General features: G+C 38.0%; 1 protein-coding gene across 2 annotated transcripts in view; it reads right to left on the bottom strand.

The window, feature by feature from the left end:
• RPRD1A (regulation of nuclear pre-mRNA domain containing 1A) overlaps positions 1–15,237 on the bottom strand; it is a 72,523-nt gene extending 57,286 nt beyond the window's left edge. Inside the window, exon 1 of one of the 2 annotated variants that reach the window (XM_082354093.1) lies at positions 14,910–15,237. In XM_082354093.1, the coding sequence (XP_082210219.1) occupies positions 14,910–15,060 (151 nt within the window). In that variant the 5' untranslated portion in view covers positions 15,061–15,237. The remainder of the gene's footprint in view (positions 1–14,909) is intronic. The other variant, XM_082354092.1, reaches the window with a different exon arrangement.
• Positions 15,238–15,463: the final 226 nt, after the last annotated feature.

Genomic DNA, 15,463 nt, shown 5'->3' with positions numbered 1-15,463 from the left:
GTTAAATTTTATGTTATGTATATTTTACACAATGAAAAAAGTGCACGTGCACACACACACAGAGACACATGCACTCAAGGGTCAAGAGTTAACAAAATTAGTAACCTGAGCTACGTTGATGAGCACTGTCAGGTAAGTGATATTATATTTTTTAAGCTGTGAACGTGTGGTGTGAAAAATACAGTGATTACTGGTACAGTCTGGTGTCTCTGCCTTGACTAATGATTAGACGCTACCAGTTTTCACCTACCTTTGCTTTTACACCACCACAGAACATGCCAACACAGTGAAAAGGGCCAGGGGAGAGAGAACATCTTAGTAGTAATATGAAAACATTTTTTACCTTGTTCCATATGCCTCTTAAAAGGGTCTTGGCGATCCACCAAGGGGCATCCAGTCACCACACTTTAAGAACTACTTCTCTAAAGATGGATAAATATGGCAAGGGCAGAACAACATGACAGACTGAAAAAGCTGGAAATTTTTCAAGTCTTTCTCTCAATCAGGTAAATGTTCATAAATGGAGTTCAATATTTGCCTTAAGATGTCAGGGTTTCCCTGGTGGCGCAGTGGTTGAGAGTCTGCCTGCCAATGCAGGGGACACGGGTTCGAGCCCTGGTCTGGGAAGATCCCACATGCCACGGAGCAACTGGGCCCATGAGCCATAATTACTGAGCCTGCGCATCTGGAGCCTGTGCTCCGCAACAAGAGAGGCCGCGATAGTGAGAGGCATGTGCACCGCGATGAAGAGTGGCCCCCACTTGCCACAACTAGAGAAAGCCCTCGCACAGAAACGAAGACCCAACACAGCCATAAATAAATAAATAAATAAATAAATAAATAAATAAATAAATAAATAAATAAATAAATAAATAAAAGATGTCAGACATTCCTAATTCAGGCACTACTCTTAAAAAAAACAGCAAAACATTCTGCAATACTCCTTCTAGCTCTAAAAGTCTCAGATTCTATATACTTTGCAACATTCATTCAGTAACTCCCTCAACACATACTTACTGTGTATCTACTGTATGCTACGTTGAGGAAACAAAGGAATAGGCTCAGTCCTCCACTAATAAGAAACTCAACACAGAACCACTAAAATACTATATGTTAAATGCTATAATAATAGCAATAAAAAGTACATGGAGGTGACACCACAGAAAATGCCAAGGATAAAGAGAACTGGCAAATATGAAGATAAGACCATTGAAATGGAGTCTGGGGACCAGAAAGAAAAAGAATAAAGGCAAGAGAACAGAGTAAAATGGACCTGTGGGACACCACCAAGCCAACAAACACACATTATAGGAGTCTGAGAAAGAGAAGAGGGTGCATAAAGAATATTTGGAGAAATAATGGCCAAAAACTCCCCAAATTTTAAAAAAGACATGAATCTACTAATCTAAGAAGCTCAATGAACTCCAGGTAGGAATAACTCAGAGACCCACACTGAGAAACATTATAATCAAACTGTCCAAAGACAAAGAATTTTTGAAAGCAGCAATTAGCGACTCATTGTCACGTAAACACAAGGGAGCCTCAATAAAATTAACAATTTCTCATCAAACTGTGGAGGCCAGAAGGCTATGAGATGCCATATTTAAACCCCTGGGGGTGTGGGTGAGGTGGGGAATGTCGACCAAGAATTTTAAATCTGGCAAAACTACCTTTCAATAATGAAGAAGAAATTAAGACATTTCAAGGTAAACAAAACCTGAAGGACTTTATTGGTAGTAGATGTCTCCTACAAGAACTGCTAAAGAGAGTCTTTCAGACTGACATGAAAGGACACTAGATCTTAACTAGAAGCCATATAAAGAAATAACGAACATCAGTAAAGTATCTACATAAGTAAATATAAAAGCCAGTATTACTTTATTTTTTGGTTGGTAACTTCTCTTTTTGTTTCCTATGTGAATTAAAATAGAAATGTATAAAATAATAGTAAGTCTGATGATGGGCACACAACATATATAAGATGTAGTTTGTGGGATTTCCCTGGTGGTCCAGTGGTTAAGACTCCGCGCTCCCAACGCCGGGGGCACGGGTTCGATCCCTGGTCAGGGAACTAAGACCCCGCATGCTGCATACTGCACATGGTGCACTGCACAGCCAAAAACAAAAAAACAAAAAGATGTAGTTTGTGACAACAACAGTATAAAGACACATAAAAGTGCAATGTGTTTATATCATCTTTTTTAATTTTTATATTTTTTATTTTTATTTTTTTGGCCACACTGTGAGGCTTGTGGGATTTTAGTTCCCCAACGAGGGATCAAACCTGTGCCCTTGGCAATGAAAGCCTGGAGTCTTAACCACTGGACCGCTGGGTAATTCCCTATATCTTTTTTTTAATTGAGAGAAAGTTCACATTACATTAAATTAACCATGTTAAAGTGTATAATCCAGGAGAATTTACCATATGGCTGTGCAACTATCACCTACATCTATTTCCAAAACACTTTTGTCACCCCCAAAGACAACTCCATACCCATTAAACAGTCATTCATTTCCCCTTACTCTTCTCCACCCAGTCTCTGGCAATGACTTTCTCTCTTTGTGGATTCATCTATTCTATTGGTATCCAACAGATATTTCATACAAAATGAAATCCTACAATATGTGACCTTTTGTGTCTGGCTTCTTTCTCTTCATTTTTTCTTTTTCTTTTCGCTGCTGTTGGGCCTTCATTGCTGAGCGCAGGCTTTCTCTAGTTGCAGCGAGCAGGGGCTACTCTTCGTTGTGGTGCTCGGGCTCCTCATTGCAGTGGCTTCTCTTGTTGTGGAGCACGGGCTCTAGGCATGCAGGCTTCAGTAGTTGTGGCACGTGGGCTCAGTAGTTGCAGCTCATGGGCTCTAGAGCATGGGCTCAGTAGTTGTGGCGCACTGGCTTAATTGCCCCGCAGCACGTGGGATCTTCCTGGAGCAGGGATCGAACCTATGTCCCCTGCACTGGCAGGGGGATTCTTAACCACTGGACCACCAGGTAAGTCCTCACTTCATGTTTTTTAGGTTCATCCACATTGTACCATGAATCAGTATTTCATTCCTTTCTATGGCTGAATAATATTCCATTGCATGGATATACCACATAAATCTATTCATCCACTAATGGACGTTCAGGTTGTTTCCACCTTTTGAGTATTGTGAATAACACTGCTACGAGCATTCTTGTATAGTATTTGTTTGAATACCTACTTTCAATTCTTCTGAATATATACCTAGGAGTAGGATTACTGCAGGAGTGCTAGTAAAAGATGAGGAGCTGGGCAATGGGATGGGATAGCAGAGACAAACAGAATACTGCTAAAATAGCAATAAAAAAGCTGCAGGTGAGGCATGTATGAAGAGAGGGGTCAAGATAATCTTGAATTTCTGAAATTAGGCAACTGGTAGACAGTAATCCCTTTCACTCAAATAGGAAATACAGGAAGAGTAACAGCGAAGTGGGACAAGAGTGGGGAAAGATGATTAAGTGTTGCATTGTACGTGCTGAGTTTGAGGTGCTCAAGAAATACAGTGACATTGAGACTGCTAAAAAAAAAAAAAAAGAATGTTGAATCATCAGCATATTGATGGAAGAAAGCAAAAATTACACCTGAAGTGTCAATTACAAATATATAAAGTGGGACTTCCCTGGCGGCGCAGTGGTTAAGAATCCACCTGCCAATGCAGGCGACACGGGTTCAATCTCTGATCCGGGAAGATCCCACATGCTGCGGAGCAACCAAGCCCATGCGCCACAACTACTGAGCCTGCGCTCTAGAGCCTGTGAGCCACAACTACTGAAGCCCACGCGCCTAGAGCCCGTGCTCCACAACAAGAGAAGCCACTGAAACAAGAAGCCTGTGCACTGCAACGAAGAGTAGCCCCCACTCGCCACAACTAGAGAAAGCCCGCACACAGCAACGAAGACCCAATGCAGCCAAAAAAATAAATTTAAAAAAATTTTAAAAATAAAATAAAATAAATATACAAAGTGAAATTATTCTTAATCATTTTAAGCGTTTTCTATGTGCTAGTTATAGCACATCAACTGCATTTTTAAAATTCTAAAACAATAACTTGGATTAAATCCACATTATTAGTTGATTTACTAATTAAACTGTTGTAAATCTGGATTACGTACTACATTACTCAGGGTTTTCCAGAGAAACAGAACTAGTAAAGTGTGTGTGCATACACAGAAAGATATTATAAGGAACTGGTTCATGTGATTATAGAGGCTGTCAAGTCCCAAGATCTGCAGTCAGCAAACTGGAGACCCAGGATAGCTGATGGCATAGCACTTGTCAGAAAGCAGCCTCAAGATCCAGGAAGAGCCCATGTTTCACTTTAAGTCCAAAGGCAGGAAAGAAGGCAGTCAGGCAGGACAAATTTCCCTCTTACTCACAGAAGCATCAGCCTTTTTGTTCCATTCCAGCCTTCAACTGACTGAAAGAGGCCCATCAACATTAAGAAGGCCAATCTGCTTTATTCACTCTACAGATTCAAATGTTTTATCTCAGCCAGAAACATCTTCACAGACATACCTAAAATACTGTTTGACCAAATATCTAAAGCCACCTGTGGCCCAGTCAATTTGAACACATAAAATTAACCATCACAAGTGCTGTTCAAGATAACTCATGATTTTCTACTAAGAAAACTGAATTTTTTAGTAGTTCAGGAAAAATATGGTCCTTAACTACCCAAACCTCCTTGTTTAAAAGAATAATCTATAAAATAGAATACAGTACACATTATGATTTATTCCAATACTAAAGAGATGAAAACAGCATGTTGAATTAAATAGACAAGGATTTTTTTAAATTGTCGTGTAGTTGATTTGCAATGTTGTGTTAATTTTTGCTATACAGCAAGATGATTCAGTTATACGTATATATACATTCTTTTTTATATTCTTTTCCATTATGGTTTATCACAGGATAGTGAATATAGTTCCCTGTGCCATACAGTAGGACCTTGTTGTTTATCCATTCCATATATAATAGTTTGCATCTACTAACCCTAAACTCCCAGTCCATCCCTCCCCCGCCTCCCTTAGCAACCACAAGTCTATTCTCTAGGTCTGTGAGTCTGTTTCTGTTTCATAGATAGGTTCATTTGTGTTATGTTTTAGATTCCACATACAAGTGATATCATATGGCATTTGTCATTCTCTTTCTGACTTACTTCACTTAGTATGACAATCTCTAAGTCCATCCATGTTGCTGCAAATGGAATTATTTCATTCTTTTTTATGTCTGAGTAGTATTCCATTGCATATATGTACCACATCTTCTTCATCCATTCATAAATAGATAAGGTTTTTAAACCATGCTCTTGAAGAAGAATATTCCTTGAACTGGACCAAAACGTCATCACAAAAATCAACCAATGCAAACCATTTTCCCAATTTACAAAAAAACCAAAAACAAACAAAAACATAATGAATATAAATGTTTTCAGTTTTAAGTGCTTTTGCATAACATGACAATCCTCTGACACTTTCTTCTATTAGCCTGTACTAGAATTAAATGAGATACATTTAGTGCAAAGTTATACAGTTATTGTAAACTTAAATGTGCATTTCGTGATGGTCTTCACAGGGCTTTACAAGGCATCATGAACTAATACCTGAACAAGTTTGAGAACCACTTACTTAAACAATTACAACAAATACATTTAGAATAAGACTGCACGGTTCTCAGCCTAAGAAGATTAGCCATCATAAAGATGTAAATTCTCAGGAATTTCCTGGCAGTCCAGTGGTTAAGACTCTGAGCTTCCACTGCAGGGGGCACAGGTTCAATCCCTGGTCAGGGAACTAAGATCCCACATGCCATGTAGAAAGGAAAAAAAAAAAAGATGTGAATTCTCTTTGAGCTAATAAAATACCAAAATAATTTTTTTCTTGCAAATGACAAGTTGATTCTAGTGTTTATATGGAAAAACAAAACAAGAAGACACAAGAAAACTCTGAAAAAAAAAAAAAAAAAAGAAGAGCAATTTGCAGGCCAGCGGGGGGTTGGAGCGGGATGTCCTACTAGATGTGAAAACATAATAAAGAGTGTGACAGTGATACATGAGTAGACCGATGAATGGAGCAGAATGACAGTCTACAAATATGCCAAACACATATGAAAACTGAGAGTATGTTAAAGGAAGCATTTCAAATGTGTGGAGGTAAAAAGAACTTAAAAAAAAATGGTGTGATAAACCAATGCCTACCACTTCTATCAGCTGAAACCGTTAAGAAAATAACAAGAATATTTAGTAACATAAATGAATATTTATAAACTGTAAGATAAACTGACACATCCTAAATGTTCATCAATAGAGTAACAGTTATATAAATTTTGGTGCATCCATAAAATGGAATACAGTGCAGTCATTTTTTTAATTGAGGCAACATAATATATATAAATACATCATAATCTGAAAGATATATTAAAAAGAAAAATAAAGCAAAAGCACAGAGAAATCTATATAATATCCAACCATTTGCCTAAACATGAAAGAGAGAAAGAAATTGTAACATATGTAGATGACTATATATGCATAGAAAATTCTGGAAGAATAAACTTAACAGATTGATTCTGGGTAAGGAAAATGGGTGGTGGGGGGAAGAGTGGAAAGGAGCCTTTGTGACTTTTCAATTTCGTATTACATGCACGTTATTACCTACTAAAATATACTGTATTTTTAAAAATACACCTGGAAAGTATATAGAATGGTAATTTTTTTCTTAGTTTCTCAGTTATTATAGATATAAAAGGGACTAAGGAAAAGCTATAAAAAGAAGAACAGACTAACAGGTACCTGATAAAAGCCAAGAGTTAAGCTAGAGAACCAAAAATGACCAAATAACCTAGATGACTGCAAGGTGACTACATAAATAATTCATTATTATAATCCTCTTCATACATTTTTACAAACAAAAGGATTTTAAAAATCTTAAATCACTTAAAGTTCTTTGCAGACATAAAACATTAAAAGTCTACCTAAAATATTTACTTTATTATCCTGTCTAGTTCCAAAAAGGAGTTGTGAACTGAAATGTTACATTTAAAATGTCAAATAATCTTTGTTTGACATAAAACCACATTCAAACGATTAAAGCAACAGTAAAAACTATGTCTACATACTTTGTACAGCTCCTAGTAAATTCTTTACTTCAAATCTCAAATCAAAGAAGCCTTTCCTGATTGCCTAAACTGAGCTAGTTTCCCAATTATATTGATATTTCTCTTTTGTATCACTATGAAGTTACTAATTTAGCAGAGTCTGTTGCCCTGACTGATGTGTAAGCTGTCTCCCTTATCCACTGAATCATCCTTGTCTAGCAACAGAGCAAGAGCTCAATAGGTATTTGCTGAGTAAAGGAAACCAACAGGAGAAACTTTTACATATCAAATGAAAATTTCATTTTATTCAAAAATACACTTGTAAAATTATGAACTATAATTATGTTTGTTTAATGTAGGTGCATACCTTTATTTTTCTTGGAAATTTAAGGATAATTTGCTTAAATTTTGGAGCCGTAAAAACAACAGCAAATCATCGATTTTTTTAAAAGCTGTATGTTATAGGAAAGAGAACCTAAAGAAAATTATATTATAACCCAAAGGGAAATTTCATAAATTTGGTTTAAGTTCACACTGAGTAGGAATTAACATTTTGGAAGGAATATGTCTGCTTAAGGCAAAGCAATGTGTGCTAGCCTCTTGACCTAACTACCAATAATAGGAAATGGTCTAGCTCTTAGTATCTGGTTTGTGAATTGTTGGTGGGTCCTCAAAACCCTTTCATGGAGTCCATGAACTCAGAACTATTTTCACAATAATACTAAGACATTATTTGTCTTTTTCGCTCTCATCCTCTCACCTGTGTACAGTTAGTATATTCCTCAGGTTATGTGATATACATCACAAGAAGACTGAATGCAAAACCTGACATGAGAATTCAGCTGTCTTTAATTAAGACAGGCATAAAGATTTGCAAAAATGTAAAGCAATCACTCCTTTCTCTAATATTTTTAACTTATTTTTCATTAAAAACATCATTTTATGTTAACATAAAATCAATTTAGTACCACAGTTTTAAAATAATAGTTATTAAATAAATATTTTTCAATGTTTCACTTTCTAATATAACTCCCAATAAATATAAACCACATAAATGAAAGATCTGGGGCCTTTAATAATTTTTACAAAAATAAAGGGATCCTTTAATCATACAGTCGATAATCCCTGGTCTAGACCCTGAGAATATCTATGGAACAACCAATGTGATTTTTTCAAAGAATAAATTTAAAATAAAAGAGGGAATCCATAGACGTAAAGGAACTTAAATATAATAATCAAATGCAATGAAGAAACTTTACTTGCATCCTGATTCAAATAACTGGCTAAAAAAAAAAAAAAAGTGAGACAATCAAGGAAACAAATACTAGCTGGATATTTGATGATATTTTAAGAAATTAACTTTTTTAAAGTTGTTAACAAAGAATATAACTGTTACAGCTGGATGACGACTACACTGGGGTGCATAAAAGTCATACAGATTTGAGAAAAACAAATTCTTAGTGTAACTAACAAAATATAAACACTGTCTAACTTACTTGTTTAATTCTAGCTACAAAAAAGTATAATAGTATTGTCCAAAATAACAGTATTAGACAATATAAAAGCCATTGAATTGTCAATTCAAAAACAGAATCTCTTCGTTTTAAGGATTTATATGACTACATGTTTTTAAAGCAGATGAAAAATGTTCTTTAACCTTTTGTATTTTTCTAAAACCAAATAGAGCATCTAAGAATATACGGTACTTATTTTAGCACCACTTACAAACCTAAAGCCATATTCATGAATATAAATGTTAATTCGACATATTTAAGAACCTTTATCAAAGGCAATATGTTGAGATTATGCAGGCTAAAACTTGGAAAAGGAAAACAACCACCTATAGGAACCCACTATCTACTTCATAACCAACACATAACCCCCCAGTCCATAATACAATATAAAGTGATAATTAGTTCCCTGAAAGATGTCTAATACAGTTTATTGATAACAAAGTACTGATTTTAACAAGTGATTACAAATAGAAGGAAAATCTAAACTTTAGGCAGTTTAATTGTTGCCAGTTGGAGAAAAACCGTAACAAGCACTCAAGGGCTGAACATTCCCAGGTTTGGTTCTTTGCATTCCAAGCTATTTCTTGCCTCAGCATCTTCACATACCCCAGTAGCTGAATACCTCCTCCCCACTTACGGAATAGCTGGTTCAGAGAGGTCTTTAATTGAAGGTCACCTTACAGAGATCATTTCCCTCACCATCTAACTACTTAAGGTTCTCCTCCCTTAAATGCACTTAATACAAAATTTATATTTACAATTTTCTTGTTCATTGTTTGCCCTCCCCATGAGACTACAAATTCTATGAGGGCAGGGACCAACTTTCTTTCTTTTTATTTATTTTTTTAATTGAAATATATTTGACATATAAATATATCCCTGCCGGTCCAGTGGTTAGGACCTGGCACTTTCACTGCTGTGGCCCGGGTTCAATCCCTGGTCAGGGAACTAAGATCCCGCAAGCCACGCGGCATGGCCAAAACAAAACAAAACATTGTTTTATTACTGGAATATATCCAATGCTAGACATATATAAGATAATAAACACAGGGTGAATTAACATACTCTAAAGGGTTGAGGCAATTATGATTTTGTTAAGACTCAAATATGAATAACATACAAGAGGCAAGTGTAAAGGACTCAATCAACTAGACTACTGAAAGCAGCAACTCTAATCAACTGCAAAGAACTTCCTCCTACCTATTCTCTTTCTACACCTCTTGCAGAGATCTGTTGTTCTTGTACTTGCATGTAGGCAAGAGCCTAGTGTTTGCATGTAGGCAAGAGCCTGTCAGTGTTGTTTTGTAAATTCTGGTACATTCATGGATGATATTTCTACAGCAATTAATGCAACATATAATTTAATTAGTGGTCTAATTTATAATTTAGCCCACTACTGAGAAGTTCAGAGTTTAAAACAATCACCTTCAAAAGACAGTATTAAGAAAGTGAAAAGACAACCCAATGAATGGGAGAAAATATTTGCAAGTCATGGATCTGATAACAGACTTGTATGTAAAATACATAAAGATATATGTATAGCTGATTCACTTTGTTATAAAGCAGAAACTAACACACCATTGTAAAGCAATTATACTTCAATAAAGATGTAAAAATAAATTTTAAAAAATAAAAATAAATTTAAAAAATAAAATAAAATAAAATACATAAAGAACACTTAATAATAAAAGACAACTAATAAGAGCCTGTTGTATAAAAAAAAATTCTAAAATTAAAAAAAAAAAGACAATGCAATTTTAAAATGGGCAAGGATCTGAATAGACAGTTCTCCAAAGATGACATACAAATGGCCAATAAGCACATGAAAATATGCTCAACATCATTAGTCATCAGGGAAACACAAATCAAAACCACAAGACACTTTACACCCAACAGGGTGGCTATAATCAAAAAGACAGATGATAATAATAAGTGTTGTTAAAGATGTGGAGAAATTGGACCCCATACACTACAGGCAGGAATGTATAATGATGCAGTCACTATGGAAAACAGTCTGGCAACTCCCCAAAACGTTCAATGTAGAGTTCATATATGACCTAGCAATTCTATTCCTAGGTATATATCCAAGAAAAATTAAAACACATCCACACAAAAACTTGTACACAAATGTCCATAGCAGTATTGTTCATAATAGCCAAAAAGTGGAATCAACCCAAATGTCTATCAACTGATGAATGGATAAATGCATACAATGGATTATTATTTGGCCATAAAAAGGGATGAAGTACCAAATACATGCTACAACAAGAATGAGCCTAGAGGACATTATCCTAACCAAAGGAAGCCTAGTCACAAAAGACTATGATTCCATTTAAGGCAAATCTATAGAAACAAAGTAAATTAGTGGTTGCCTAGAGGTGGGGAAGCGGGAATGATGGCTAAAAGGCATGGGTTATGAAAATGTTCTAAAATTTATTGTGGTGATGGTTTTACAACTATATGATATACTAAAAACCAAATGGGTGAATTGTATGGTATCTTAATTATAACTCAATAGAGCTGTTGCAAAACAACAAAATGGTCACTTATGTTTTTGGTTACACTCTATTGCATTTATCAGGGAAATTATAGCTACTTTGGTCTTCATAAGGGCCATGGGGTATATCCCTCCAAAAAGAAATTATCTTTCTTTAAAGGAGACAAAAATAAGAAAAGTAGACAAAGGGGAAATCTTCACAACTGCATGATTACCATAACTGATGTATCATTTTACCTACTCATTCTCATATTTTGAGCAGTAACTTTTCCTACCAATGTCACATTTTTGTCGTCTTTAAATACTTCAAGAAACTAAAGAATGCCTAGCTTAATACAAAATGTTCAACTAATTTTCCTTAGTTTATTTCTTGACATTTCAAATTTGATCAATTCCTTTCAAAAATACTTACTTTGCAGAGATAATGTGAGGAGTCAAGATATCACAGTAAGGTGTCTAAAACAATGCCTTGTACTCAGTAAATAACTGTCATTATCATTATGCTAAAGGAAACATAGGATCCTAAAGTTGATGAGCAAAACTGCAGAGAATGGGGAAGACATAATGGCTACACCCTACAAAGGCACAATCATGTGTCAAGGAAAGGAAACCCTTGGCAGAAAAGCCCACACCACACTGAGGACTGCAGCAGCAGCAGTAGAAGCATGATCATCACCTCCACTATTACCACCATTTCTATCATCACCATCATCATCCAACACTACTCTCCTCCTAAAGCAGCTGTTTATATGCCTTTAATTCTTTCTATTTATGAAACGTTTAAACATATGAAAGCATCCCCCAACTCAGCTAATAGAACATCTTATCATTTTCCATTTGTTTCAAAAAATGTTTCATATATATGTACTATAAGTTAACACAGATCCATTTTCATTCCCTCTCTTCCTTATGGTAGCCACTATCTTGGACTATCGTGTTAATCATTTCTATGCATGTTCTAGCTACAGATATCTGTAAACAATATAGAGTATTGTTTTGCATGTTTTCAAACTTTCACTATATAGCATATTGGTCTGCACCTTGCTTTCTTAGCCCAACATTCATGTCATGTTGTTTCATGCAGCTCTAGTCATTCACAAAAACTGTTGGACAGTATTATATTATATTGTATGAAAGACAAAATATATTTGTCCATACTCTAACTAATGAGATGTTAAAAGTGTTTATCTAATTTTCTTATTATGAGGCTACAATAAACATAATTTCTTGAGTTTCCAGGATATATTCATGGAACTGGTAGGCCAAAGGACATATACCTTCAACCTCATTAGAGGTTGCTAAGTTCATCTCCTTTTTTACACTACAATCAGCAGTGTAAGAGAGTTGTTTCCTGTCATCCTCACCAATCCTTGGTACTGTCACACCTTTTTTTCTTTTCTTTTTTTTTGGCTGTACCCCACGGGATCTTACTTCTCCAACCAGAAATCGAACTGGGGCCCCAGGCAGTGAAAACGCCGGGTCCTAACCACTGGACTGCCAGGGCATTTCCTATCATAATTTTAATTTTGCAAACCAAAGGGTCTAAAGTGGTACTTCATTGATTTATTTTTTCTTGATTAGTAAGATTGAGTATCATTTATTGGCCTTTCAGGTGTTTCCGCTTATGTAAAATGCCTTTAACAGTATGGCGATTTTCCTACTGATTTGTGGTAGTTCTTAAGAACAATCTGGGTACCAATCCTTATGCTCTTTCTCCCCTCCCCACCCCACCCCCAAATATAAACCTGTTGCTGATTTTCATATCTAGTAAGGTAGAAAAGCAAAGACAATTTCTGCCTTCTCAAAGTTCACAGCTATTTGCCAGACATTTATATCTGTGTTTCTCAAACCTTTTCGGCCACTCACAGGTGAATTCCTCCATGAGAGCCAATACACATACACTTACATATGAAGTGAAAAACAGGGCTCTACATCAACTTCTTCTAAGGCAGGGGTCCCCAACTGCTGGGCCACAGACCGGTACTGGTCCATGGCATGTTAGGAACTGGGCTGCACAGCAGGAGGTGAGCAGTGGGCAAGTGAGCGAAGCTTCATCTGTATTTACAGCCGCTCCCCGTCACTCGCATTACCACCTGAGCTCCACCTCCTGTCAGATCAGCAGCAGCATTAAATTCTCATAGGAGCATGAACCCTACTGTGAACTGCGCACGCTAGGGATCTAGGTTGCATGCTCCTTATGAGACTCTAATGCCTGATGATCTGAGGTGGAGCTGAGGCAGTGATGCTAGTACTGGGGAGCGGCTGCAAATACAGATTACCACTGGCAGAGAGGTTTGACTGCACAGAGACCATAATAAATCAACTGCTTGCAGACTCATATCAAAACCCTATCAGTGAGTGGCAAGTGACAATTAAGCTGCATCTTACGGAGTAGACTGGACATAAGCAACACACTTAGGGCATCACTGTCTCCCATCACCCCCAGATGGGAGCATCTAGTTGCAGGAAAACAAGCTCAGGGCTCCCACTGATTCTGCATTATAGTGAGTTGTACAATTATTTCATTATGTATTACAACGTAATAATAATAGAAATAAAGTGCACAATAAATGTAATGCTCTTGAATCATCCCCAAACCATCCCACTCCCCCCCAGGTCCGTGAAAAAACTGTCTTGCATGAAACCAGTCTCTGGTGTCAAAAAGGTTGGGGACCACTGTTCTAAGGGATTAACCACAAGCAAATACACAAGAAAATATACAGAATGTCTCCATTCTATATAGCCAATGCCACATTCTGGCTCTGATATTAATACATCATGTGGCTTTCATACGGATCAGTACACAAGCATCTACTTGATTAATAACGGCTTGTTAAAACAATTAATAAATAACCATCATATCAGGTACATCAAGATGTCTGAAACAACAATTAAGAGTGCCCATTCTCTTTATCCAATGAAATAAGAATTAAGGTACAAATTCAGACTAAGCAAATGAAATATTTTAATTTTCAGTCGTACCATCATACAATCAGTTCTTACGGATAAATCTGCTCTGCAGTAGTGAAATGATTTTTCTAGATATTTTAGTGACAGCAGACTACAGCTGAAAAAAAGTTAACTTTATTTACAGGAGCACTATAGAATGCTTTGTAAAATAAAGACGCTGCCCTAGAGGCATCTAATCATAGAGCAAGAAAGGACCTTGGATCAACTTAATCTAATTCCCTCATTTTCAGGTGAGGCACTTGCAATCCAGAAATTAAGAAATCTCCCTAATCCATCTCCTCTAAAATCTACAAATTCAGAGTTCTTTCTATTGCATCACGCATCTTATTTTACACTCCCCAGCTCTAAAACTATGATTCCCCTTAATTTTACAAGTTTGAGTTGATGTGTTACAGAAATAATGGAAGTACCTCCCCATACCAATCTTTCCCCTCCTCTATCCTCCATTATAACGTACCCAGCGAAAACACCTGACTGCCTAAATTTCTGACTGTAATTAGGTGCGGAGTGCAGAGCCCCTGGCTACCGTTTCCGCGTTAAACCAATAGAAATGTTAATCCTTTATACAATACCTTCTTCAACAACACCTACTAAACGTCGACTTTGCAGGAAGCGCAGTACACGCCGCTCCTCCTGGCCCGCAGACCACCGACGCCAGGGAGCCCGGGGCGCTGGGGAGGCGGGGTGCGGGGCAGCCGGGAGTTGGGGTCGCTAAGGGAGTGGGGCTCCCAAGGAGGGGGGTGGTCCCGGGGATGCCAGGGAACTGGCCGGGTGGCGGGGAGCGGCGGGGAGAGGCCGAGAGGCGCGGCCGACTCACCTTTCCGCAGCTCCCGCTCCCACACGGTGACGATGGGCCGCGAGTGTTTGCGGTGGTGGATGAGCCACAGGGACAGGGTCTGCACGCTCTGCTGCGAGTTGCTCAACTCCGACAGCTTCTTCTCCAGCGCCGCCTCAGAGAAGGCGGACATCCCTCCGATACCGCGCTCACGCCGTCCCACGCGGTGGGGCTGAGGGGGAGGAGAGTTTCACCGCCCTCGCCGCGGCCTCGCCCCCTCACCCCACCCTTCCCCACGCCCTCACCACCCCTGCCGCCACATCCAAGATCGGCTGCAAACCAGCAAGATGGCGTCCAGCCGGCAGTGACGTCACGGCCTACCCACGCCCCGCCCACCGAACAGGCTCAGCCGAGGCCGAGCGGAAGGGGCGGGGAAGAGACGCGCGCTGGAGAGGCGGTCGGGGGGCGTGCCCCCGGGTCTGGGCCGGAGGCGGGGCGGGGTTTGCCAGGCTTAGGACCCGCCTCCTGGGAGAAACTATCTTTACCAAGGGGTAATTAAAAATCCTTTGAACACCAGCGTGTTTGCACAAGGCGCC

The sequence above is a fragment of the Balaenoptera borealis genome (genome assembly GCF_965194805.1).
Source record: "Balaenoptera borealis genome assembly, chromosome: 14".
Classification (NCBI taxonomy): Eukaryota; Metazoa; Chordata; class Mammalia; order Artiodactyla; family Balaenopteridae; genus Balaenoptera; species Balaenoptera borealis.
The sequence above is the reverse complement of the archived record's forward strand: the minus strand, read 5'-3'. Positions and strand labels throughout refer to the sequence as shown.